Consider the following 25,608-nt stretch of genomic DNA (forward strand, 5'->3'; position numbering starts at 1 on the left):
CAGGACATCACTCTGGCCCTGATAAATTAGGCTGGAGCTTATTATGGATTCTGATGCCATAGATACTTTTTTTTGTTCAGAGAGAGAACTGCTGAGAGGGAACAACTAAATCCTTTGTTCTGACATAGTTTATTTTGTAGAATCTGTAGAAAAATCCATATAGGTATGACCTTATTCCATTGTGATAACTATTTTTAGGTATACACAATGTAATAGTAACCAGCAACACCTCTTATTGAATTCATTTAATTTGATTTTGTTCACTTGACAAGTCTCTGTTTGATGATATACATTTGTAAACTGACAGATATCGGCCCTGTGTCCATCACCACTGATCCAAAGAAGTTCCAGCAGGATCTGCAAGAGCTATTTGTCCAGGTAGGAAGCAGGACACATGGGATAATAATTCTATATAAGACAGGAACTGTACAGCAAGACTGTACTGTTCCACATTAATTCAGCTGTGTGGACTGCTGTTACTGAACTGCAGGAACTGTGGCCACAAGGCTCAATTACATGATAATGGTTAATGCTATAATGTAGTGTAGCAGTAGAGATGAATCATAAAGTCAGCAAGCTGACTCAGGAATGTTACACTGCGTTATCTGTAATAGCTGCTGGTGAGTGTACTGAATTGAACAAGGGTGTACTTCTTTACATATGTCAACTGTTGATTTTTAAAAGGCGTATTGTTTCATTTCTTTGTTCAAAAGTTACATAGTGTGGCTTTAATTAGTAGTAGAGTATTGTGTTTTAAATATTTCCTTTACAATATGTCCTGAGTTATTCATAAAAGGGAAACTATATTTAGTATATCAGTCTGAATGAAGTTTAAAATGAGATATTTAGAGTTCATTTCTTCGTTCAGTATTTGATCGTGTGATTCTGTCACCCAGGGTGGGGGCGACTGCCCTGAGATGAGTATAGGAGCCATCAAGAAAGCCTTGGAGGTTTCCCTGCCTGGATCCTTCATCTACGTCTTCACTGACGCCAGAGCCAAAGACTACCGCCTGAAAAGAGATGTTCTGCAGCTGGTGCAGCTCCGTCAATCTCAGGTACGGTCCTAGAACATATACAGGGTTGTGAGGACCTCACAGATCAGGGCTAGATGCCAAATATCAGTGTTATTCATCACATATGATGGAGGTCCCTCCCTGAACATAAATTATCTAAAATGGTATAAAAACATGTCTGCAAGCATTTCATTCATCCTGTTTAACTCTTTCTTATCTGATGTTTGCAGAAAAATGGTTAGATCTAAAGCTTTTAAATACAAGGCCTCGGCCCACGGAGTTTAGAGTATCTTTGCATTTATCACGTGCTGTAGCTGAAGGAATACAATGGCATGCTGTGAAAGATCTACATTCCAATGAAGTTCCTCAATGTTAAGCTGAGCAGGGCAAAGTTTCTTCAAAGTCACTCAGTCTCAGCCTCTATGTGAAGCATGACAATGAGCATTAGTGTCACTTTGGATCCAACCGAAAGTGAGTCCGTGGAAAGCAAACACCAAACAGTAGTAATCCTCTTAACTCTCCTGCCCCCTTCGTTCCCAGGTGGTGTTTGTGTTGACCGGGGACTGCGGGGACCGCTCTCAGCCGGGCTACAGGGTCTATGAGGAGATCGCTGCCACCTCCTCCGGACAAATCTTTCACCTGGACAAGCAGCAGGTCAACGAGGTGAGAGCAGGGCAGAGTACACTGTAATGTATTCGAGATGAGACAGTTACTTTCTCCAAGTCTTATTAAACTCTAAAGTAGAATTCAGTGGGTTTTATGTATATTTTGTATCGCCTAATAAAGGAGAGCAGCAGGAGCGGGAAAAAAACAAACCCTGTTTGAACCACTGATGTAATAATAGCTATTTTATTTAGTGTAATCAAATGGTTCCAAAGCTGATATTAAACTTCCTGGTCATATGATACGGGTGAGTGACTCTTTTATAAAGGAAGCCACATGTAACAGAAGCCCTGTCTGAGAAGCCAAAGACAGCGGGGCTCACTTCCCAGGCAGACGTAAAAGAAGCCAGAGTTTCCTCTGGAAGAGACACTGGTATCCTGCATGTCAACACAGGAGATGGCTGGGCAGCACTGAGCTGGAGCCAACAGCTCTGAATGCTGGTGGCCCACTGAACCTCTGAACTCAGATATGTTTGTGTGTGTGTGTGTGTGTGTGTGTGTGTGTGTGTGTATGTGAGTGGGTCTGTTTCCTGTCAAGTCATGTTTGCATGTAGCTAAACATACAGTGCCTATGAGTGGGGCAGCTCCGTTCTTTGTCACTCCATAATCTCACCAGCTGTTTAAGGAGGTTAAAATGTCATTTTTGTGTTGCAGCATTAAGGGAATAGGAGACCAAACTCACTTTAGCCCTCACACCTCAACCCCAGATGGCTTTGTGCTAAAGTAGGCTGGAGTATTTTGACATGTTCTTAGTGTACTGTTACATGCAAACTTGTGCACACTTATAAACAAAATTTTCTTGGCTCCACATTGATTTTACTGTATGTCAGTCGTCTTTTGGACCTGTGTGATTATAGCTCTTGGGTGGCGTGCTTTTACCAAATTAATGCAAATCCTTTAATCCTTAAAAACCTCAGAAGTACTACAAATCTAACCAAAATATTCCCCTTTAATAGCAGTTTAATAAAGTGCGGCCAAATCAAATATACAGAGTCTTTTTGTGGTCTCCAGGGGAAGAGTGGAGAGAAAACACAGTGCTTATTTTACTCTCTAATCCCAGGATATGATCTGTCATGGCTTTCCTCCTTCCAACACAGCTGCCCAGCAGAGTTGGCTCCAAGGCCTCACACAACAGCTCATTGTCAGCTACGCATATCACACTCTTTACAGACCTCAAATTTGACTGGTTATGATTAACCAAAGAGTCTGCTAACGAGAGCGCGGACAAGAAAACCACACTAATGTGCTGTCAAACTTGGACCGTGATGTGTCCTCTTCACGCTGATGATGCCATCCTTAGTCATCGGTAGCCCTGGGCACCGATCAAGAACAAGGGCTGTTTAGCGCGACTGCGATGTCTGCTTTCCAACTGAAACATGTTTTTAAAAACGCATGTAATGAAGATACAGTTATGCATCGCAGGATCTGGCCGGTTGTTTCCACCAAGCAAGCTGCACATGCACTCAGCTCAAGTGCCTTGAAGAGTCATTTATAACATTGCCCTTATGGTTTCCTCATTACATGGATGCAGTAGTGAGTAAAGGGTCCGGTAATGGTTGTCAGACATAAAATGAAACCCAGGTAACATTTGTCTTCAGGCGCCTTCCTGAGTGTGTTAAACAAAGGCACCATCTATGATGTAGCTGCCTCTCTCAAATACAGGCCAATTGTGACAAGGCAAAGCTTCAACAGGTGTGTCCAAACTCCCGCTGAGAGGGAGCAGGGGGTCCATCTGTGACTGATTTGCTCTAATAACTTTGATTTGTAGTGGGACATCTTCCTCCTAAAAGCAGTTGTAGTGTTTAAACCTGGGTAAGGACTAAGCTGACCCCTGCACATCAGGAGGTCTGGAGTCAAGCTGCTCTGCTTAAACACAGCACGGCCACAATTTTCTTCTTCAGGTAATGTACCTGGACGAGTGAGGGGAATACGGCATCACCCCAGCCGCAACTAACTCTTTTTTCTCTGGGCCCATCTGTCATGCATCTATGAATAGTAGAGGGGGGTCCTTCCTGCAACAGCCCTTTAAGCCTGTTCAACTGAGACACGCCGGATGAGGTTTCACAGGACTTAAGATCTTCTGCATTCCCTGTGGTTGAAACAGGGAGTGGCTGCAGAACGCAGTGTGCTCATAGAGACCCACCGTGGCCGGGACAGCTAGTCGCCCCATCGCTGCGCTCCAATTCCTTTTATCTGAGGTCTGAGGCCAACGCAATGCCCACTCCTCTCTGCTCTCTTGCATAAGGAGTAGACACTATCCTGGGGCAGATATAGGTCACTTCTTAGCAGTTTCCTGCTCTGCTGGTGATGGCTGCACATGTGGCAGACATTACAGCTGTTTCCAGTTGTAAAAACGGCGAGAGGAACCAGCTGCTGTCAGCACCCAGCGGACCTGATAGACAAAAAGCGGAGGCCTGATAATTAAATTATCAAAGGCTTTCCTTGTTCCATTTTTGCGTAAATGTCTTAAAATGTGTTGCCGTTGGCTCCATCTCCAAGGGTTCGCCGAAGAAATGTTTTCAGTTTGTCTGATTGCAGACACAGCTCGGCCATAATGCCTCTACATATGAGGTCAAAACAAATACTAGACAGCAGTTGCTTGTTAAGCATTTGGAAGATGGAAGACATTTGGTCCATTGTGGCCACTGAAATGAGACTATGAAATGTCAATGGCTTTTGCTGCTTCTGTTTCCATTTTAGAGGAAACAAAAGGAAAACTGTTTTCTTAGTCAACACCATGATAATGATAATACCCAGAGGGTCAAGCACCTGTCAAAGCAAATAGTGTCAGATACTTCTCTGGAGAGCCACCAAGGTACACTATAGTCTGATTTTGGAATGTTTTTGTAATTATATATAATCAAACTGTCCGCTACTATTTCAGGCTTTGAGTAATCTTTTCTCTGAGTGGCGAGAGGACTCATTTAAGAAGGAAGCCTCCTAATGTGTCTCTGTCTGACCTCATCTGGCTTCTTCACTTTGACTGATTCTGCAAAAAAGTGGGAAACAGCCAGCCGTTTCTGCTCAATACTTATCCAGCAATTAGTCATTCTGTGGAATAGTGAATTTCTAAAACAAAGGCACCCCCCCCACCACCACCCCATCACCAGTGCTTTCTATTCTGAGGAACAAGCCTTATGATTCATGGAAGCTGTGTTGCATGAGGGGGACTGCATGCTTCCTGATAGACTTTCACTGTGAGAGACGCTCTTCAGGGAGTACATGCTTGAGAGTGCAGAAAACTGTATGTTATCAGTTTGACAGTTGAGCTGTTTCACTTTTCCTTTGTTTAGGCAAAATCCCTTGAAGGAATACTTTTGAGATGAAAGCATAGTCCTAAGACAAAGAGCAGCCTGCTGTCCGTGCAGGGAATGGGGTGGTGGGGGCTGCATCCTTCCTATCCACATCATGTCTTTCTAAGTTGAGAGGGGGGGGGGGGTCTCTGCATCATCCACTGACAAATGTGCTTCCACCAGCATGATAGGTTGCTCCGTTACGGTTCTGTGACACTGTCTTTCTCCTCCTGCCAGGTTTTAAAATGGGTTGAGGAGACGGTTCAGGCCATGAAGGTCCACCTGCTGTCGTCCAACCATGACAGTGCCCAGGAGAACAAGTGGGAAGTGCCCTTTGACCCCAGCCTCAGAGAAGTCACTGTGTCACTCAGTGGACCAGCACCACAAATTGAGCTCAGCGATCCCTTTGGTAGACAACACATTTATACTCATTTCTTTTCTTTTTTCCCACATTATTTTAGACTATTATCAGTATCCACACACAAGGGAAGTCATATTTCACACTGAAATATCCCTGTTCTTGTGTTCTTTTCCTAGGTCGTGTAGTTGGTGTGGAGCAGGGCCTTAAAGAGCTGCTGAACATTCCTAACTCTGCTCGGGTTGTCAACCTGAAGTTTCCCAGACCTGGAGCCTGGAAACTGAAGGTACTGCTCTGGTGAATAATTCATGAATATCTCTCTTTCACTGTTTTATGACATTTGTCTAATTGAATACTTTTGCTTTTTTTTCTAAAGGTGAGCTGCAGTGGGCGCCACACTCTGAGAGTCACAGGAGTCAGTAATCTGGATTTCAGGGCTGGCTTTTCCGGTGTACCTGTTTCTGAGTTCAACCACACCAGAGAGAGACCAATAAAAGGTGCCACACATGTTTCTGTTAGCTTCTGGAGTCTTATTTGACTGAGAGCACGTGCAGAAGATGACCTCATGGCAATCTTTGTCTTTGTCTCCCCCAGGACTTCCAGCCCATGTTTTGTTGAAATGTACAGGCCTGAAGCCTCCAGGTCAGCTGAGCCATGTGGAGCTGATGTCGGGCTCAGGCCGCTCCTTGCGCACAATCCCCGTACCTCTGCCCGCTGACCTCGGTCAACAAGGACTGTGGAGTCTCCCGGAGTTCCGCATCCCCTCCCAGAGTTTTTTCATCAAGGTGACGGGCAAAGACGAGGAGGGCTACCGCTTCCAGAGGCTGTCCAGTGTCTCCTATACCAACATCGTTCCAGGCAAGACAAACCCCCACACCCACCCCCCACCCCCCCTCCTGCAGACACGTCTCACCAAAGCCACTCCACAGTGTCTCTCACACCTCATCAATCTCTCCGATGGCCTTTAACCTTTGTTTCCTCCCTTGTGTAGATCCCCCAGCTGTGAGCATGCCTGATGTGGTGAAGGGCTTCTACATGCAGCCTGCTGTGATTGGCTGCTCGGTGGAGAGTGACATTCCCTACAGGCTAAGATTCAGCAGAAGTGGGATTACGCTGGGAGAGGAGAAGTTCTTTCAGTGAGTCTGTCCTCTATTTGCTCAGCGCTCAGTAACATTTGGCTCTCCTTCCTTTGGATTCCTTCAGATGCTGCAGCTTCATGCATCCATTACCTGCTGTAAAAAACACTAATTAGGTCACTCACGAGCACGTCTGTGGAGCATTAGTGCTGCTCGACTCTTAAGCTTTATTGGCTCATCTGTCAGGAAACAGGTATACACATTCGATTTTGTGAACATTACATGTTCGATTGTGTCATCTTGAAAAATTAACAAAGCGCCCATTCTTTCTTGGTGTTGATGCTCTGCTTTGAATTAAATTCATGAAACGAAGCTGACTTGTGGTGAAAACTATTCCCAGTGTGTGTGTGTGCCAGGGATACAAATCGAATGCGACGTAAAATGGGATCTTGTTGCCATTGTCATAATCCAGCCAACGAACCAAGCGTGTCTTTGTATCAGGAATTCTGCCATAGCATCATGGGAGATTGCCCACGCATCAGTCGAGGATGAAGGCTTGTATGAGTGCACAGCACAGAGCACTGCGGGACAGGGACGTGCCTTAACCCAGTTGACTGTTAGAGGTATGTCTCACACACATACAATAACGCAAGCACGAACACACTTCCTCAATGTTTTGCACTAAGACATCGCAGTCACAGCAAGACTTTGAAATAAGTTCCAGCCATTTTCTATCTCAATTTCATGGCTACAACATCAACATGATACAAAACACGCCAGTACAAACATTTGTGTAAAAGTAAACTATTTCTGCACTGTTTGTCCGCCGCTGATAACACCAGCTTGATGTTTTGGTTGTGTTTCCCCTGAAACAGAGCCTCCTCCGGTCCTGAAACCGGCAGTGAATGTGACCTCTGCTGTGGGAGGCGTCGCTGTGCTTCCCTGCAAAGTAGAAGGCTCCATGCGCCACAACTTGACCTGGCATCGAGCGGGCCGTACCATCCGGGCCCGCGCAGGGAGAGTGAAGCTGCTGTCCGACACGTCCCTGCAGATCAATGGGGTGCGGACTCAGGATGCTGGGGAGTACCACTGTGTGGCCACCAACGCCCACGGAGACAGCAGAATCACCGTGTGGCTTCTAGTTCCAGGTACGGTAGGACGATACCCTGCAGGCCATCTGCTTAAACACTCAACACACCGGGGGCCTCATGGCTCCTCTCAGCCCCCTGTCATCTGTTTTCCATTACTGGCTTAACCTCCTCGCAGTTAGATTGAGCCACTTCCTTGTGTTTCTCATCAGCCAGAAGGGATGCATGTTGAAAAGTGTAGACATGCTATTGTGTCCATGCCCTCAGATGTTTGTAATGAATTACAAAAACAGCCAAGTAAATGTGGAACTTCACTACGATCCACCAGTCATGATGTCAGACATGGAGTGCTTGGTAATCACATTGTAGCGCACATCATCAGGAGTTTACTGTTGTTAAATGCTTGATGGGGAAGTTATAAATTACATCATGCAGCAGTGACGAGGCCCTGAGTCATTGTCAGCTTTTTCCCCTCTGTTTGACTCCAATTGTAGAGGCTCCTTCTGTGGTAGTTCACCCACAGAGCCAGGCTTTCTCCCGAGGGGATGAGATCCGCCTTGTCTGCTCGGCGTCCGGCTCCCCCCCACCCAAGCTCTTCTGGAGCCATGGAAACATGTTCCTCACTAATCAGCCGAGGTAAGGGAACTCTCAGCCCACTCAACACCTCCGGCACAGAGGACTCAGAGAGTCATTACATTCCACTCCGACTACATGCACGATTGCCACATCTTGTTTGCATCGGTTCAGAGATTTACATCTAATGATCTGAAACCTTTTTTCCGAACCACAACTACGTCATATGTGTGTGTAAAATACATATTGAAAGAAAAATTTCTCTCATGATACTCAAGAATAGCAGAAAGGTTTAGAGATGAATTTCTGTTTTGTATCTGCTCATGAAGAGCCAACAAACATAAATCCTGTCATTTGTACGATACAGGGTGAGTCTAAACCACAATGGAGTTCTGATCATTAGAGGGGCTCTCCCAGAGGATGCTGGGAACTATACATGTCTTGCAACCAATGAGGCTGGGACTGCCTCTCAATCCGTGTCAATTACTTTTGCAGGTAGGTCAACATATCGCCACAGATGTTATGTTTCTGTTTTTACCATTTGGAGTCTCATTCATTTTTTAAATGTCTTTTCTGAATAATTTTTTCTCTTGACATTGATTTTCAAACTTCATATAATGCAACACATTTTTATCTGTTTTGCTGGCTGTTGCTCAGCAGCATTTGATTTGATTTAATCTGTGAATAAAACCCAGTGTGAGTTGTGCACTGGCGTTGAGTGTGGCCACCCGTCACCCCGTCTCACACAACAGGATATTTCTCTCCTTGTTTTGTGAGCAGTTGTAAGCTTGAAGTTTCAGTCAAGGCTGTCAGTTAGTGGTTGACAGAAACATCAGCAGTGATGGACTTTGGCAGCCCCTTCCTGGGGCGTGCTGGTATTATACACACTTTTGTCTCTGAATGTCATTTTTAACAACACTGATCTGTCACGACATTGAGCCTTGTAAGATAGATAATCTCAAATTTTCACTTCAGCTGTCTGCCTGTTCCAAAAACATCTATCCCTGCTGTGTTGACACAGAATGTGTGTGTAATGTAAGTGTAGTTTTACATTTACCTCAGGTGTTTTTGCAGCCTTTGCTGGTTGAAGCCAACATTACATTACTATTATTTCTACATAGCTGGTTAGTTGCTATAAAATACGAATTCTTTCTGAGTTGAACTGCATGTTAAGCTTCCCTTTTTTCGCTCCAGAGGTGCCGAAGATAACAGTGGCACGGCAGGTAGTACTTGTGTCTGTTGGCGGTGATGCGACTCTGGAGTGTCAAGCCACAGGCGTTCCCTCTCCCCTTGTCCGCTGGTTCAAAGGTAAGTTAAGACAGCGCGTACATTAAAATGACTGTAGAAGTGTCCATGTTAGAGACCAGCAGGCTTATTTTGTTTGTGTTTCCAGGTGAGCTTGAGGTGGGCTCTGCTCCTTTCGTTGAGCAGGATGTACACCGCGGGACCCTGCACATTCGAGGGGTGCAGGAGGTCGATGCTGGTCAGTACAGCTGTGTGGCCAGCAGCTCAGCTGGAACCTCTGCTGGCACCGTGACTCTGGAGGTTGGAGGTTAGACCACACTTCAGTGTTCCTCATAAGGCTTATTTTTCTCTCAAATTTATACAAAGGAAAATTCATCTTCTCCCACTCTGCCCTGCACAGCGGGCCCATTGTTCTCTGAGGCACCGGTTGACGTGGCAGCTAACGTAGGGGAGAATATCACCCTCCACTGCGTTGCCCGAGGTTTCCCGCAGCCGACAGTGACCTGGCGCAGACAGGACGGCAGACAGATTCTTACAAAGACAGACAGCCACAGTAGAACAACGCAGCTGGAGAACGGACACCTTCTAATCCAGGGTGAGTTATCCATGAAAAACTGACACAGCTAAGAGCTTTGGTCTGCAGTGCAAGCTGATACAGCTTCATGGTTGCCCTGCACTGACTGGCATGACTGAAATTTTCTGAGTGATTAAATATAGAGGAGGTGTAGCCTTTCATATCAAATTCAGATAACATTTTCTTAACAGAGATGGGCAACAGGATGTCACTGCCATTGGTTAAGTTACAGTGTACACAGTAGATGGCTCACAAAACACTAAATATCCATCCTACTAAAAGCACAACTTCTGACTTACCTAAAAAGTGCTGCATCACTTTAATGATATAAATCCTTCTGCAAGAGCAGGCAGGCGTCCCTTTGTCCATTCATGTGTCCTTGATTGTGAGACTGTAATCTCATCAGGGCGAGGGGAATTTAAGTTGTGAACTCTGGAGGCCTTTCAGCTTGCAATATGACTAATCCTGGCCGCTGAAGGTGATCCTTTGTGCTCCTGAGACTAAATGTTTATAGTGTGTGTAATATTATATTGGAGAGGAACGGACATATTTGCATGGGCTGCTTCTGTCACTGTTTCCACTTGTGCCTGCCGTCTGACCTAATTAGCTCAATCTGTTTCAGATGGCTCTGTTTTTTTTTTTTTACCTGCAATTGTTTTAGAAAGCATCTCTTACCATCCTGCTCCTCACTTTTTACCTTAATGCTTAATGTCTTGTCATCACCTCTTTAAACATCAGCCTTGACTATCTAAACACAAGAAGTGAATCATGTGTACATCTTCCAACATGTGATCTCCAGGGAATTTACTGAGTGGAACATGTGTGTCAGCAGGCTGGCAGCTGAGCCGAACCCATTAATCCCATTATTTTCTATTTATAACTCTTAATTACAGCTCAGTCAAACCAATAATACCTCTTATTATTGAGAAGAGGACTAAACTGCTATTAACATGGATTTTTCAAGATAAACTGTTTTCTTTCTTATTGTAGAGATTCGGCTTGTTTCAGATGTTAAGAGATTGAAGTTGAAATAAGGGCTGTTGTTTGACTGTGTGTTTGTCTACAGGTGTCTGGCTGGATGATGAAGGGCTGTACATCTGTGAGGCCAAGAACCAGTTTGGAAGCAGCAAAACCGAGGCCAGAGTTAGCGTCACTGGACTGGGTACGCTTGTCTAGGCTCTCTTATCTTTTTGCGCTACCCTACAGAATATTTTAGAAACAATGGCAGCGGCTCCAAAGTAAATTGTAGCCTTAAAATACTTTCACATTTTCCGGCTCTTGTTTGTTATTTATGTCTTTACACTTCCTTTTCCTGCAGAGCCCCCTGTCTTGGCCCAAGGTGCCCCGATCATTGCCACTGGCATCGGTCAGTCCCTGAGTATTCCTTGCATGCTGTTGGATGGAATACCTCTTCCAGAAAGACACTGGTCCCAAAATGGAAAACCTGTAAGAATGGCTAGTATTTAACCTTTAGATATATACAGTACATCACACACATCATCTCTGTGTTCCTGTGAGACAGCAGTCCTTTTCCTTCCAACAAAGGTTCAGCTGAATGGGAGGATGTTCTTGAGGAGTGATGGCAGTTTGTACATCGAAAGAACCATCCCAGAGGATGCTGGGACGTATGTTTGCACTGCGGTGAACGTGGCAGGCTCCATGAACATCACAGTCACCCTGGAGGTCCACGGTAAGAGAGTAGGTTAAAAGAACAGTCAGACATTTTGAAAGCTAATTCAGTTTCTTCCCCAGAGTTAGATGAATAGATCAACACGTCACTCATTCCATGAAGCTAGAGCCACCAGACGATAAGCTTAGTTTAGGATAAAGACTGGACGCAGGGGAAACAGCTAGCCTGTTCTTGTCCCTAGTAAACTTGCTGATACTCCAGAGAGTCACTGGCCCGGCAAAGAAATAATTCTAGTACATAACATTCTATAACACCACAAATCATCATGCTTTACATTTTTGTTTATGTATGAATTTAAACATGCAAAGTGTTAATTTGTGAACTTTGGCAGTGCTGATAGGTGGATTTTTTTTGCACTAGTCGCTTCAGTGTTTACTGCTCCAGAACTGCCAAGCTACAATGCTAATGTTGCTAGCAGCAGATTGGTACAGAGAACCTGGTACCTGCATTTACATGCTGATATTTCACCAAGAAAATATATTTTTTGTCTGGTCTCGATGTGGCTCATTTTTTATTGCACAGTTGTGGAAATTCTGAAACATAAGTACTTTGTGTCCAACTTTAAGTTAAAGCGATGGTCAGAAGTCAGTGACTTGTTCCCACAAGGGTCATGACAGCTTTGGTCAAAGTTCAACAAGTTTGAACTTTTGGCACATCCCCACCGCAGGCATCCACACACAGCTGTTCAAAAGCCACCACATACACAACAATGACAAGACACATGCAAAAGGTGTTTTCTGTGATAATGTGAATGTGTCTTTATTCTTCATATTTAGCGTCCCAACATGAAAGTAGTATCACTCTTCTCACCTCACTCTCACCAAGATAAGGTATACGCCTATTTGCCAAAATGTCAAACAATTCCTTTAAGTTCCCTCGCCTAGACACAGTTTCTCCATACTAGAGACACCGGCAGGTTTGGACAGTCAGGCCAGCTATGTGCTGAGTCAGTGTGGAAAACAACAATATTTCAATGACTCGACCACCTGCTGTCATCATAGTGAGAGGGTTCGTTTACTGCATGCTTTGACGAAAGGGTCATTTTGTTCATAGGCATGTAATGACAGACGGGCCAGATTACGGTTCATCATCAGTTTGTAATGAAGAAATGCCTCCAGCACTTATACTGCTGGTTGGCTAAGGCCAGTGATAATGCCGTGGGCCCGCTTCTTCATGGCCAGTCAGACAGCTGTGCTTTGTGACCTACTTCTTCCACAGTGCCCCCTGAGATCAACGCTGGTCCGTACCATTACATAGCCAACGAGGGCGTAGCCATCACACTGTCATGCGAGGCCAGTGGTGTTCCCAAGCCAAATGTTGTCTGGTCCAAGGTAGGATGTCACACTTGTGGCCTAAATCTACATTTTTTTAATGATTGCTTTTGGCTGCATCCCATATACTCATGTATGACTAATTGGGTAGATCTGATTCCCACAACATTATCTAGAGAGGATCACATTTGGCATTCATCTTTAAATGAATCATCATTAAAACTTTGTAGATAATTATTGAAATGATAGCTATATCGTGCACGTTGCAATCAAACAAAAGCAAAGATCAGTATGTAGTCCTGCAATGGTGATGTTGTGTAGATTTTTTTTGACTGTTGAGTTGTTTCAACCATTAATCAGTGGGCTATTAATATAATCAGCATGAGCATAATGATGGTGATGATAATGGTGATGATAATAGTAGTCATCTTAATCTGATAATGCATTGTCTTATGATTTACTACTTTAACTTAAGTCATGTCCCTCATCTATTAGTGAAAAGGGTCATTTATTTTGGTTAAATTTACATAAATACATTACATACATACATTATTTATATAATTATTATTTTAAATGTTCCTTTTGGCATATTAATCAAACAACTTAGTTTCAGTTTCTGGCATTATTTTCTCTGATTTGTCAGAACGCTCTAAAAACATCACCAACAATAACACTTTGCACTGCAATCAAGACTTGATTAACCTGAAAAGGAAGGATGTAACCATGGCAACATTACCATATTGCTGCTTGGCTGTGAGAAATCACACAGTACTTTATTGTACCTTAGAAATCTATTTAAAACCTTTCTTGCAGCACCTTCCAGTACAGCACTTAAAGAAAACCTACCAGACTACGACATGATCATATGAGGCACAATCAAATGATTTATCTACAAGCAGTTGTTACCCCAAACTGTCATTTATAGAGGACTATGTTATGAATTCAGCCAGTGATTTGACCTTTCCCATGAAGAAATAAACAGATTACACCATTACATAGTCAACATTACTGAATGAAGTCATCGTGCTGTTGTTTCATACATATTGTTGAACTGAGCCAGATTTTTCTTCCTTGCTTTTTTCCCAAACATTTTCAGAGTAGTTCTCTAGAGTAAAGTAAATTTCTTTCCTTGTCAGATAAAAGTGAATCTGTAAAAGCTATTTTATGTTCAAAGCAAGTTCGTGTGCAGCAAGCTGCGTTCTCGTGTGCATGTAATGGGGATGCAGAGTGAGTGTAAAGGGCTGCTCAGTAATTATATTAGACATCAAAGGTCGGGCTGTAAACCTTAAACTAAAGTCGGTGTACCTCTGTTGTTGTGCGGACAGCTTTTATCTTCAGTGTGTTCTTTCTGCTCTTATGCCTGCTGTTCCTCCAGGGGAGGCAGCCTCTGCTCAGGGACCACTCCTCTCTTAAGTTGAATCCTGATGGGTACCTCCACATCCCCCACCCCACCGCTGATGATGCAGGTATCTACATCTGCACTGCCACCAGTCCTGTGGGCTACGCCAGCCGGGAGATCCAGCTCAGTGTCAACAGTAAGGCAAATGAATGTTTGATGATGTTCACCCAAGCATAGCAGTGTTTGGTGTAACAATGTCTGACCTCTGTCTACAGGGGATATACAGAGTCAAAAAACAAAGCAAGTTGAAGAAAGAACCTACATGGTTTTCTTACAAATTCTCTCCCCCTTCTCCAGCCATGCCTAAGATAATGGGTGTGAGTGGCCATGACAACACAGTGAAGATGGCTGCAGAGGTGGGAACAGAGGTTGTTCTCCCATGTGAGGCCCAGGGGAGTCCATCTCCACTAGTCACATGGAGCAGAAATGGGCATCCCATCCCCCCCGTCACAGCTGGGTAAGAGGAAGTCTTACCTCACTCTGGCAATGATGCAGTAAAATGAGTTAAACATCGTGTAACAATAGACAAACATTCTCACCATACCTTCCCACTGACTTCGCTAACATCTGACTCAGCTTTTACAAGGGACTCTGACTAACGCTGGCTGCCAGTCAGAGCTGCTGTTAATGTTTGGAGTTTATTTGGTGATGCCTGTTCAAGGGCAGTTAGGCAGCGCTGAAGAGCTGTGTGCGGGCTTCACTTGTTGGCTGAACTGAGGAGGAACATCTGGTCCCCTCATGGTTCACTGATTCCCAGCTTTCATGTGTGGTCACTCTGGGTGCAGACAGGCTGGCTGACTCAGGACACAGACTGGATAGATGACAGACACACTCTCAGAGCCAGACACCAGACTGAATGGTTTTGGGTAGCTAGAAGAATGACGGAGGGGGTTGAAAGCTGTGGTGACTCTCTGATACAGTATTACTTGTGTGGGGCCAGCAAGAACGAAAAAGGTGGGGGTGGAGTGGGGGGTGAGGGGGGGGGGGGGGGGGGGGTGCCAGGAAGAGGGGAGGAAAACGAACTGACAGAGGAAGAGATACAAGCCCTGTCTGCCTGATGTTCGGATTCCCTGGGGTGTTTCAGCAGTAAAACAACATGCTGACTCTTTACTAGTCCTGTCTGATGAGAATAACACATCACTGTGAACAACCCCCACATCAGCCCATGCTTTGCATATGCAGGGCTAGCGGAAACAGGCAAGCCCTCTAAAGGGAGATTTATGCTCTCCAGCAACACTCTGTGGGTCAGAAGAAATGACCAGGGGGTACTGATTGTTGAAATAACTTAAATCAGTGGGCGGTAAGATTTCAGCCCAGTAGTAGCAAAATGACGGGGGGGGGGGGACACAAGGCTATTCAGCAGAGGGTCTGTGGATTTTTTCATTCTAGACCTAATCCTGACGAGGCCAATTTGTCCCAGTTAGTCTTTGTGTCAGACTGTGTACACAGATGACTTGACACCAATGTGAGGAGTGATGGATGGGCGAGAGGGGTGGTTCATGTCCTGTGTGCTTGAGCTTGTGTCAGTCTTCACTGTGGCACTGCAGAGCAGCCGTGCTGCAGTCTGAGCACAGATTGACCACTGCAGAGTCAGTCATTTGGTTCCAATGTTGAATGTTGCTGCCTCTCCTAAGACTGTTTGAGGAGGTGGGGGAGCGACATTACACCATATGTGCAGCTGAAATAGAGAGCTCTTTGTGCCTCCAGCTCATTTCCACTTACACGAACATGTTATTGTTATAGTTTAGTTGCTTAGCAGACACACTTATCTAAGATAAATCATAGAGGTGTGTTTACATTTGTGTATATTATGCATTTATACAGCTGGATAGCTTCTGGTGCAATTCAGGTTACCTCACAGCACTTTCAAGTTGCTGACCTACATTTAACTACTTTAACCTAAATTTAACTGCTCCTGTTGTTATTGCTACACAACATGTTTTGGAGAGTGTATGCCATCTATCCATCTGTCCACTTGTTTGTGACAAACATTCAAAAAAACAAATGTCTAGTTTGCCGTTAACTGCTTCCCACAGCGCCACCATCAGGCCAAGCTTTTATTTTCAAATTATCTATATTTCCTTACCCCTTAGTGATAAGCACACAGTAGTTGCCACAAACATTACTGTTCCCAGCAGGAAGAAATGCATTGATTTTTGTGAGAATATGACCTTTTCCATGGTGACATCATCAGGTCAAACTTTGGCTACCCTTTTTACACTGTAATTACCGTGGACAATGGTAATTGTGAAAGTAACAACTCACTGGGGAGATTACAAGGCCCTGGCTGAGGCCCAGGCTCCACTTAGTACTCTCCTGCTAACATAACTTTCGTCCATCACGGATCCATTTTTCTTCATTGCAATTTAACAATACATATGCAAAGACACCATCAACTTAACATTATATTTCAAGTGATGTATTCCTGTCACATTTCTCTCGTGCTCCTTTTTATATTTAGAGCTCAGCAAACCACTTTTGAGGAAAATACAATACAATGTAAGAGTTAGTTAGATAATTTTACATATTAATGAACCACTTCATCAATGACCCTGAGGCAGTAACTGTACTGGGAATTCACACTCTGAATCTGTTCGCAAGAAATGTTTTCATCAACTCATCTTAAATTAAAAATAGGGACAGAAGTGAAGCTGCATCTTGAAATTTATCCTCACAGACTCACAACGATCAAGGTTGATATCAAAACATACATTAGAGATTTATATAGTAGTATTGCATACCCAATACTATAAACACTGAGCAGCCTTTGTAAATATTTTACTAATTATATGCTCATATAGATGCATAGCTCACAATGAAAAAAAGGACCCTAAAGGAAAATGTTGCTTCAAAACAGGAGCACCTGCCAAAACACAGCAGCTGTATATCTCCAGTGACTCATGAAGTGTTGTGTTTTCTCCATCTCTTTGTCCTTGACCCCTAACCACTCCCCAGGTTCACTGTTTTGCCTTCAGGCTCTCTGAAGATCACTGATGTGCGCCTGATTGATAGTAAACTGTACACCTGCACTGCCGAAAACCCAGCAGGCAACATGTCCATAAGCTACAATTTACACATTCAAGGTAACTCTGTGGGGCTTCTCAGGAAGTTGAACTTATTAGAAACCTTAAAGCTTGAGTTTTCAAAATGCATGAGATGTGTAAATAAATAGTTGTGTAACAGATATAGTAAGAGATGTATGTACCATAATTGTTTATGTCCTCAGCTAAGCCCAGGATTCAGACAGCACCCTCCCTCCTGAAAGCCCTGATCGGCCAGACAGTGATTCTGCCATGTGTGGTCCAGGGAGAGCCGAGCCCTGAGGTCAGTTGGTTTCATAATGGACTTCCTGTTGGGGTCAAGAACACTACGCCCCTCAGGATCCAGCAGGTCAGCCTTGCTGACCAGGGCACCTACCAGTGTGTGGCCAGAAACAGCGCTGGACAGGAGACCTTGGAGATCAAGCTGGAAATTCTTGGTGAATATCAGTTCTTCAAATCCTGGTTCTTCACTTTGAGAATAAGCATAATAAATCTCTGTAGTTCATACAGAGTATTGTGAATCTAGTCCATCTATATTGCTTTGTAAGATTTATTTAAATAACCATTTCGTAGCTCTGAACAAATGAACATTTTTATACACTGACAGTGTCCCAGTTTTAGGCTCTCCAAGTTTTTAGAGGTGCATTCTCTTGAGGTACATTAGCTTCATGCTCCTAGGGGATAAGGACCCTAGAAATAAGGATACTAGAAAAGAAGAGGTTCATACAAAGTGTTGCCCAACCACATCAAAAATGAAGTGTAGTTAGTAGTTGGTTCAGACAGCAACAAAGGAAGGCAGACATGATATTGTTTAAAAATGGGTATATCGCCGCACATTTTCAGACAGTCTCTTCTGGAAGACATTCATAGTGTTGCACTGGGTTGTTCACATAAAAAGTGTCAGAAATAGTTTTGTCAAGAATGAAAAAAAGAGAGCTCAAGAGTGAAGTTCAAACCCTGGCTCCTTTCTCAGCTCCTAAGGGCTGGTCAACCACAGTGAAAACTGGGTGTGAATGTCAGATTGTCAGTTTCGGAAAGTTACAAAATGGTCGGCCAAAGCCTTACCAATCTGACTTCAGAAAGTTGTAGGACGCGGTGTCCAATTCTATTTGACAATCCGACATGCAGTTGTGATGGGAGTATACTGGCCCCTTATGTGGGTGCTTAAACTTCAACAACTTGTGTAAGTTGAGAACTCAGACTGTGGTGACCAGATGTGCTGAATCAAGCCTTCTTGCCATCAGTAATGGGGTGCTGCAGGGGTCTATTCTTGGTACATTACTATTTACATTATACATAAATATCATTATTCTTTCTAATCCGAATGTAGGTGCCCAGTTTTGTACAAATGATTTATAAGCCCCTGGTTCCACCTCAACCCAGGCTCCTGCTCTTCTTCAGTCTTTGACACTTTCCTGATATTCTTACTAAATCAGAGACTTGTTTTAAATGTGACCAAGTTCACATGTATGGAATTAATTGAAAACTGCACTCAAGGTAGATTTGTTTTTATACCCCTTGAAGACTTTAAATCTTTAACATCTGATGTTTCTTTTACAACCCTTGTAATCACTTTTATTAATTCTATTCTTGTCTTAATTGTTGGTTCTCTGGCTTTACACGTGTTGTTGTTGTATGCTGATTGTGTGGGTGTCTGACTATAAATGTTGTTTGTTTTCAGGTCTCCCCTGAGAGAGAGACCTTGATCTCAAAGAGACCAAATGATTAAATATAGCTACTAATTAGACATCAGCCTGGCTGTGGGTGTTAGAGGCTGATTCAGGTCCTCTCTAGCCCTCAGAGGTCAGCCTCCTGGTCAAGGAGTTGGTTGTAGCAAGTCTGAGTGTAAGGTTAATCAGAGATTCGGGACACAGAAGTGAGAAACCAAGAGTCATTTTGTTAGCACAAATAAGAATAATTACCTAATCACAGAGATGACCTGTTTTACTAATGCTTAACCCAAGGTTGGTATTAACTGGTTTTAAGTATGACCGTGAGAAGTGTTAACTCTTACACCCAAAACAGACCCTTGAATGCCCTGAAGGCTTCTCCTCACTTGCCTACAGCATATACATAACTGACCAACACTCATTACACTTTCAGTTTACTGCCCACTGTCTCAACTGCCCTTGTTCTTTGATCCAGCATTTAACATGTTTTTCTGTCCTCACAGAGGCCCCATCCTTTGCAGAACCTGGAGATGCCATCATGGAGAAAGTAGCAAACAGCAAGGTCATTATCCCTTGCCCAGCTGAAGGTATGAAATGATTCACACATGAGTCAGCCATGGACAGACTGAAAAAAATAGGGCAATGCAAGATCTGGTGTTCAGAAAAGGTTCAATTTACAGAGTGTGAGTAGTTTTTTTTTTTAAGCCTGATGTGTATGTGTCTTTTTTTTTAGGTTTGTTTTTATGAGCAAGATAAAATTCCACTTTAAATGTAGGACAGATATGTGTTTTTGTGCACCATCAAAGGAATGTTTCGCTGTCACTGTAGACTTTTAGTTGTCAAAGAGAGGGAAAAAACATCTTTGCCATCTTAAAAAGGTACAGCTTCTTTTTATCGCAGCACCCAGAGACATGCTGTTGTCTATATTTTTTAACATTTCTTTGCGAACAAGGTGGCATCCCGGGGCTGGGATGTGGAGAACTTGTTATTTTATCAAAACACAGTGAGTGTTGGTGTATATCTGCGGATGCACTGATGGATACTTACCCTCTGACAGCCCATGCAAACAGGTATTGTTTGTGTGGAGCTGTGCCATGGTAACAAGCTCGGTGAGGGAAGGTGAGGACTGTGTGTAATGTGGAGCAACAGCTGGAACATCAGTCTGCCTGGTGCCTCAGTGAGCCACATCTGCTTTCCTCTGTGCTGGGGCCTGCTGGGAGAGGAATCCTAATTACAGGCTGCTGCTGCTGGCAGATAAAGGACAGAGATGTCTGAGGTGCACCATGAAGCACAGGAAGAGGAAGATGAAGCCACACTAGCCCTCCTTCCACCCGAGTCACACCGGCAGGCAGGCAGGCAGACTGTACCAGGCCTCAGAGGTGCTCACACAGAAGTGCTTGAAGCTCTTGACACCCTAGAGAGGCAGCCGGCTGCAGGAAACAAGTATCCCCTCATTGTTCTCTTGAGATCTGTCTGTATGAGGGAGATAAAGCGCAGTCTGTGCCAGAAGGATATTATTAATTCACCAACAGGCGCATTGCATTTGATAGAGGTAATTATTTGAGAAACACATGGAAGAGATAATCTCTGACTTCGTCAGCCCCAGTAAAATAAATTCAAAGTCTGCTAATGAGATCTGTTAACATCTAAAACAGAACATCTGTACGCATTTCCTCCCAGCAATGAGATAATGAATTTACTTCAGAGCTCCTTAACTGTAAACATGTGTTCAGAGAGCCAACAGACGATAACATCACCTTTGGTTGTGCTGCATCTCTTGTGGTTTTTTTGGATCGGATTGATTTCCCTACATCGTCTTTGGTGTTTGTATATGTAACACCTCTGTAAATAGCCAGAGCCATGGCATTTGGATCACTCAACCACACTGCTCTGTCATTGCAACCTGCTTCTCTGTCCTTGTCCTGAGAGTCTGTTGTGTTAAGTGCAAAATCCTCCAACTTTTTCCCCATTCCACCTCCATAGCCTTGACCATTTCCAGCTCTTTTACACCCAGTAATCCGCAGAGCACATCTGTTTCAGGATCCTGAATGTGCGCACTGCTGCCTTTGAACTGCTGGTTCAACCACTCCTATTCTTACTGCTGGAGACTCTTACCTCAGTGTTGGTAATAAATCTTGATCATAGTATTTTAAATCTTACATCTTACATCTCTCCAGCATACAGTGTATTACTTTTTTATGTGTCTCTGACCTTGAAATCTTAAGCTCGCAGGCTACAAGGACTCTAACCATTCTGGCATGGTCTCCCCCGCTGTCCCGCTGTCCAACAGATAAATGTAGAGCTGGCTTTCTCTAGTCTGGGCTGCCTGCCCATTAACTTCTCCTGTAGGGAAGCAGAGAGATGGAAGTATCTTTTCTTTTTGTCAGACGTGATCAATAAAGCTCCTTTTATACTCACTCAGAATCTTTTTCTTGTCCCCGCACCTGCAGGTTCACCTCGCCCCAAGGTACGCTGGTTCAAGAACGGCTTGGAGATACACGCCAAACAATCAGAGTTTTCTGTGGCGAGGGACGGAGCTCTCGTAATTAGCACAGCGTCTGCCAGCCACAGTGGTGATTTCAAGTGTATGGCAACCAATGAGGCAGGCTCTGTGGAGAGGAAGACTAGGCTAAAAGTTAATGGTGAGAATTTAGGTTTTTTCTCTTGCGATAACAAAATTTATAGAGCATGGTGACAACACAAATCATCCCTGTACTATTTCAGTTCCCCCAGAGATCCAAGATGATAGCCAGCCACTGAACCTCACTGTCACCTTGAAACAGCCTCTCACTCTGGGCTGTGATGCCTTTGGGATCCCCTCCCCAACGATCACCTGGACTAAAGATGGTCATCCTGTGAGTTTGTCATCCTGAATCCCCATACCGTATGTCTTGTTGATACCGTCCCCAGCTGTACAATGCCACCAAGTGGATATAATTTTAATTACAATATGACACCAAGTATTCACTGAACTATTTTCTGCATGTCCAGGTGAACAGCCCAGGGGTGTATCTGCAGAATGGGAATAGGATGCTCAGAATCTACAGAGTTCAGCCTGACCATGCGGGACAGTTTACCTGCACAGCTCAAAACTCAGCCGGAGAGGCCAGGAGAGAATATAACATAGTGGTGCAAGGTGAGCTCATAAAACGACTGTCAAACTGGTATTTAAGCGACGTAAGAACAGAGTGGAAGAAAAGAAAGATGTAATACCTAGTAAAATAAGTAGAGAATTAAACAGGATATTTTTCTTGTCATCAGTGGATTTAAAATCTCCACGCCCGTCTAAAGCTCCTAAAGAACTTAAACTCTTTAATTAAACTTTAATACTCAATGTACTGTAGCAGACATTCTGACAGTTGTCATTCCCCCCAAACCTACTGAGATTAACCATTAATGTCACTCTTAATGTTTTATTAATAACTAAAATAATGTCCCTCTGTAATCTAGATGATTTTTGTTCTCACAACAGTGATGTTGAATTTGAATTAATCATGAGCTCATTCAGCATTTTAAGTAATGTCTTACATTTCCTGATGTAAACTATATCTGGTATGTTTTCAAGCTCCACCAGTGATCTCAGGAACATCCCGACTACAGGAGTTAACTGTGGTGCTGGGCCAGGAGGTGGAGTTTCAGTGCAGAGTGAGCGGAAAACCTCCGCCCAGAGTGGAATGGAGCCGTGATGGAGAGTAAGCGGCGCTCAAACAGTTTATTGACGTGGCATTCAGCAGCACACACAGGATGCACTTCCCATGGTATTGATTTGGTCTTCCTTTCCTCCCTCTCTGCAGGGTTCTGTCCCGTGACGGAGATCCCCATGTAGAGTTTCTGGAAGATGGCCAGGTGCTGAAGGTGAAGTCAGTAAGACTGAGGGACCAGGGGCTTTACCAGTGTCTGGCCAGTAACAACGCAGGAACTCAGATGCGCCAGTTCAGACTCACAGTGCAAGGTCTCTGCTTTTCTCCCGACTTTATCTTAGACACGAACCATACACTCTCAACTACGCTGGCCGGAATGCAGCTTATTCGCTCTTTTATTTTCTTTCTATGCACAACATCAAAAGAGCAAAGAAAAGAAAACTCACAGTTATCAGAGTACTGATTTGATTTCTTTTCCAGAAGTGCTGTGGTAGCAGTGTTCTTCCGAGAAATTACTGAGCATAATATTTATTTCACACAAACACCTAGCCTCTACAGCGTGATGATCTGACTAACACCACATTGCCTCGCCTAGAGCACATATTGAATTCCCTTTGTGCAGGGCTGTTGAGATTTCTGTGTCACCTAAAGAGCATGTGCTCTAATTACCCAAACTATTGCACACTGAATTTCTGTTTTAGAGGATCTCCTGCACAAAACGGGTCAGTCCTCTGTGGATCTATTCATTCTGTGCTACGGGCCAGTAAAAACCATACTGGCTGTTAAAAAATAAATGTATTGTTGGTGTTTCTCTCCAGCTCCCCCCACCATCAAGGGCCCCAGTGAGACCTCAGAGGTGTCAGTGGTGCTGGGTTTCCCCACAGTCCTCCCCTGTGATGTTGAGGGCTCACCCACACCCAGTATCACCTGGCTAAAGGACAACCAGCCCATAGTGTCCAGTCCCCAGCTGACATACACCCACGGTGGACAGGCCCTGCGACTGGGCTCAGCACGGGGAGACAGCACCGGCCTCTACACCTGCAGGGCTACAAATCCAGCTGGCACCGCCATCAAGCACTACTCTCTCAGTGTTCTGGGTAAGACACATCTACACCACTCACAAATTAAACTGGCTCAGACAGAGCTTTTAATGTTCCTCTGTTTTTTTTTTTTTTTTTCCTCTTCTCATCAGTCCCACCACAGATAGAGGGTGACTCTACATCTTTGTCATTTGGTGGTCAGGAGGAGAAAGTGCGGATCAATGGGAGTTTAACTCTCTCCTGCCTGGCCAAAGGTTTCCCTGAGCCCAATGTTAATTGGTTCAAAGATGGACAGGTTGGTGTGTCATCCTAACAGGCTCTGCATCTCTAAAAAAACGCATTCACGTGTTTTTAAGGTGATTTTAATGGAGCAAGTTCTACCCTCTATCAGCCTCTACTGGCAACTACAACAAATTACAACAAGCTCAACAGAACATCCTCTTGCACAAACCACCTCCTCTCTCCAGACTCTGTGCGATGAGTAAGCTATTTAATTATAGCAGAGATGTAGAACAAGTGATTAAACATTATGACGTAAAATTCTTTAATAATACTGCTGTCTGTTATTTCTTCTTTGTGCTTCAGCTACAGTATTAACCCAGACTCCTTGATTTTTCTCTGATCAGTATGCGTGCGTGCCTACAATAATGAGCAACAGAAAATGCTGATTAGGTGGATTCATGTAAGATTAGATTTTTGTCTAAATGGAAGTATTGTTTTATTGTTTTAATGTTCTTCTAAAACACAGTACAGGCTGGGAATTGTCAGACCTATACTGATTTTTGAAGTAAGGCAGGGAAATGTTAATGAATGCCTCTCTCTGCCAAGAGCCATATTTCAGCTAAAATCGTACCCTCTGATGTGTTTTCTCCGTCTTTAGTTGCTGACTGGAAACTTCCATGCTGGCATTCAAGAGAGTGGCCATTTCCTCCACATAGACAACGCCATGCTGTCCCATGAGGGCCAGTACACCTGTGTCGTCACCAACTCTGCAGGAGAGGACAAGAGAGACTTTCATGTCACCATTCAGGGTGAGTTCGTTTAAATCGGTGTATTTATCTTCAGTATCGGTGGTTGGGGAAATCATACTTTGTACTTCAGTCGCTTTTGGATCTGATGTTGATGTTGATCTGAATTTAAAATGAAAGAAGTCTCACTCAAACATGCTATTGTCTCGCCAGTCCCTCCGGTCTTCCACAGGGTGACTAACAGAGAAGCAGCCTGGGGTCTGGGACACGAGGGTGACAGTAACAATGAGGACATGGTCGAGAAGCGGGAGGTGGTCCTGGGCCATCCAATCAGCCTGTCCTGTGAGAGTAATGCCATCCCCCCACCAAAGCTCAGCTGGTACAAAGACGGAAGAAAACTCACCTCTGCAGATGGGGTGGAGCTACTTCCAGGTCAGGGGAAACTCTTTCCTGTGTTAAAACCTGTAATGTGGCTGTTATGTATGACTGAGGCTTCACATAAATCTGCTGTTTTATGTGTGGATTTGTCTTCTCAGGTGGACAGGTTCTACAAATTGCCCGAGTGCAGAAAGAAGATGCTGGAAAGTACACATGTCAGGCTGTCAATGAGGCAGGAGAGGACCACATGCACTTTGAACTGGAGATTCTGGGTAACTAGTACATGCACATTTTCTTTGTAATTGAAATGAAAACAGGTGGAAATGAAGGTCATTTCTGAGGAAGTCTGTTTTCTTTCTCCTCCTCAGTCCCTCCTGTGATTATGGGAGCATCTGAGGAGTTTATGGAGGAAATGGGAGCTGTGGTCAACAGCACTGTGGTCCTCCACTGTGACGTGACCGGACACCCTGCTCCGGTCATCTCCTGGCTAAGAGATGGGCAGCCGGTACACACAGACTCACAGCACCACATCAGCAAGGATGGGACTCAACTCCAGGTTAGTCTGTTGAATTGTAAACAAATACCAGTGTGTAAACAGATCCCACTGTGACATGTCATATTGAAGAAT

General features: G+C 44.1%; 1 protein-coding gene across 1 annotated transcript in view; it reads left to right on the top strand.

The window, feature by feature from the left end:
• hmcn2 (hemicentin 2) overlaps positions 1-25,608 on the top strand; it is a 44,168-nt gene that overhangs the window by 2,017 nt on the left and 16,543 nt on the right. Inside the window, exons 2-36 of the mRNA XM_056376393.1 lie at positions 308-378; positions 897-1,055; positions 1,554-1,676; positions 5,206-5,377; positions 5,506-5,612; positions 5,703-5,823; positions 5,921-6,184; positions 6,318-6,462; positions 6,904-7,025; positions 7,278-7,550; positions 7,985-8,126; positions 8,431-8,558; positions 9,258-9,371; positions 9,457-9,615; positions 9,709-9,903; positions 10,949-11,044; positions 11,201-11,328; positions 11,428-11,572; positions 12,791-12,903; positions 14,219-14,378; positions 14,540-14,699; positions 17,198-17,325; positions 17,469-17,720; positions 19,457-19,540; positions 21,404-21,595; positions 21,678-21,808; positions 21,945-22,089; positions 22,519-22,645; positions 22,748-22,905; positions 23,413-23,691; positions 23,787-23,929; positions 24,515-24,665; positions 24,816-25,034; positions 25,139-25,252; positions 25,349-25,536. Coding sequence (XP_056232368.1) covers positions 308-378; positions 897-1,055; positions 1,554-1,676; positions 5,206-5,377; positions 5,506-5,612; positions 5,703-5,823; positions 5,921-6,184; positions 6,318-6,462; positions 6,904-7,025; positions 7,278-7,550; positions 7,985-8,126; positions 8,431-8,558; positions 9,258-9,371; positions 9,457-9,615; positions 9,709-9,903; positions 10,949-11,044; positions 11,201-11,328; positions 11,428-11,572; positions 12,791-12,903; positions 14,219-14,378; positions 14,540-14,699; positions 17,198-17,325; positions 17,469-17,720; positions 19,457-19,540; positions 21,404-21,595; positions 21,678-21,808; positions 21,945-22,089; positions 22,519-22,645; positions 22,748-22,905; positions 23,413-23,691; positions 23,787-23,929; positions 24,515-24,665; positions 24,816-25,034; positions 25,139-25,252; positions 25,349-25,536 — 5,408 coding nt within the window. The remainder of the gene's footprint in view (positions 1-307; positions 379-896; positions 1,056-1,553; positions 1,677-5,205; positions 5,378-5,505; positions 5,613-5,702; positions 5,824-5,920; positions 6,185-6,317; positions 6,463-6,903; positions 7,026-7,277; positions 7,551-7,984; positions 8,127-8,430; positions 8,559-9,257; positions 9,372-9,456; positions 9,616-9,708; positions 9,904-10,948; positions 11,045-11,200; positions 11,329-11,427; positions 11,573-12,790; positions 12,904-14,218; positions 14,379-14,539; positions 14,700-17,197; positions 17,326-17,468; positions 17,721-19,456; positions 19,541-21,403; positions 21,596-21,677; positions 21,809-21,944; positions 22,090-22,518; positions 22,646-22,747; positions 22,906-23,412; positions 23,692-23,786; positions 23,930-24,514; positions 24,666-24,815; positions 25,035-25,138; positions 25,253-25,348; positions 25,537-25,608) is intronic.

This window comes from Seriola aureovittata, chromosome 5 (genome assembly GCF_021018895.1).
Source record: "Seriola aureovittata isolate HTS-2021-v1 ecotype China chromosome 5, ASM2101889v1, whole genome shotgun sequence".
In the NCBI taxonomy this organism is placed as follows: Eukaryota; Metazoa; Chordata; class Actinopteri; order Carangiformes; family Carangidae; genus Seriola; species Seriola aureovittata.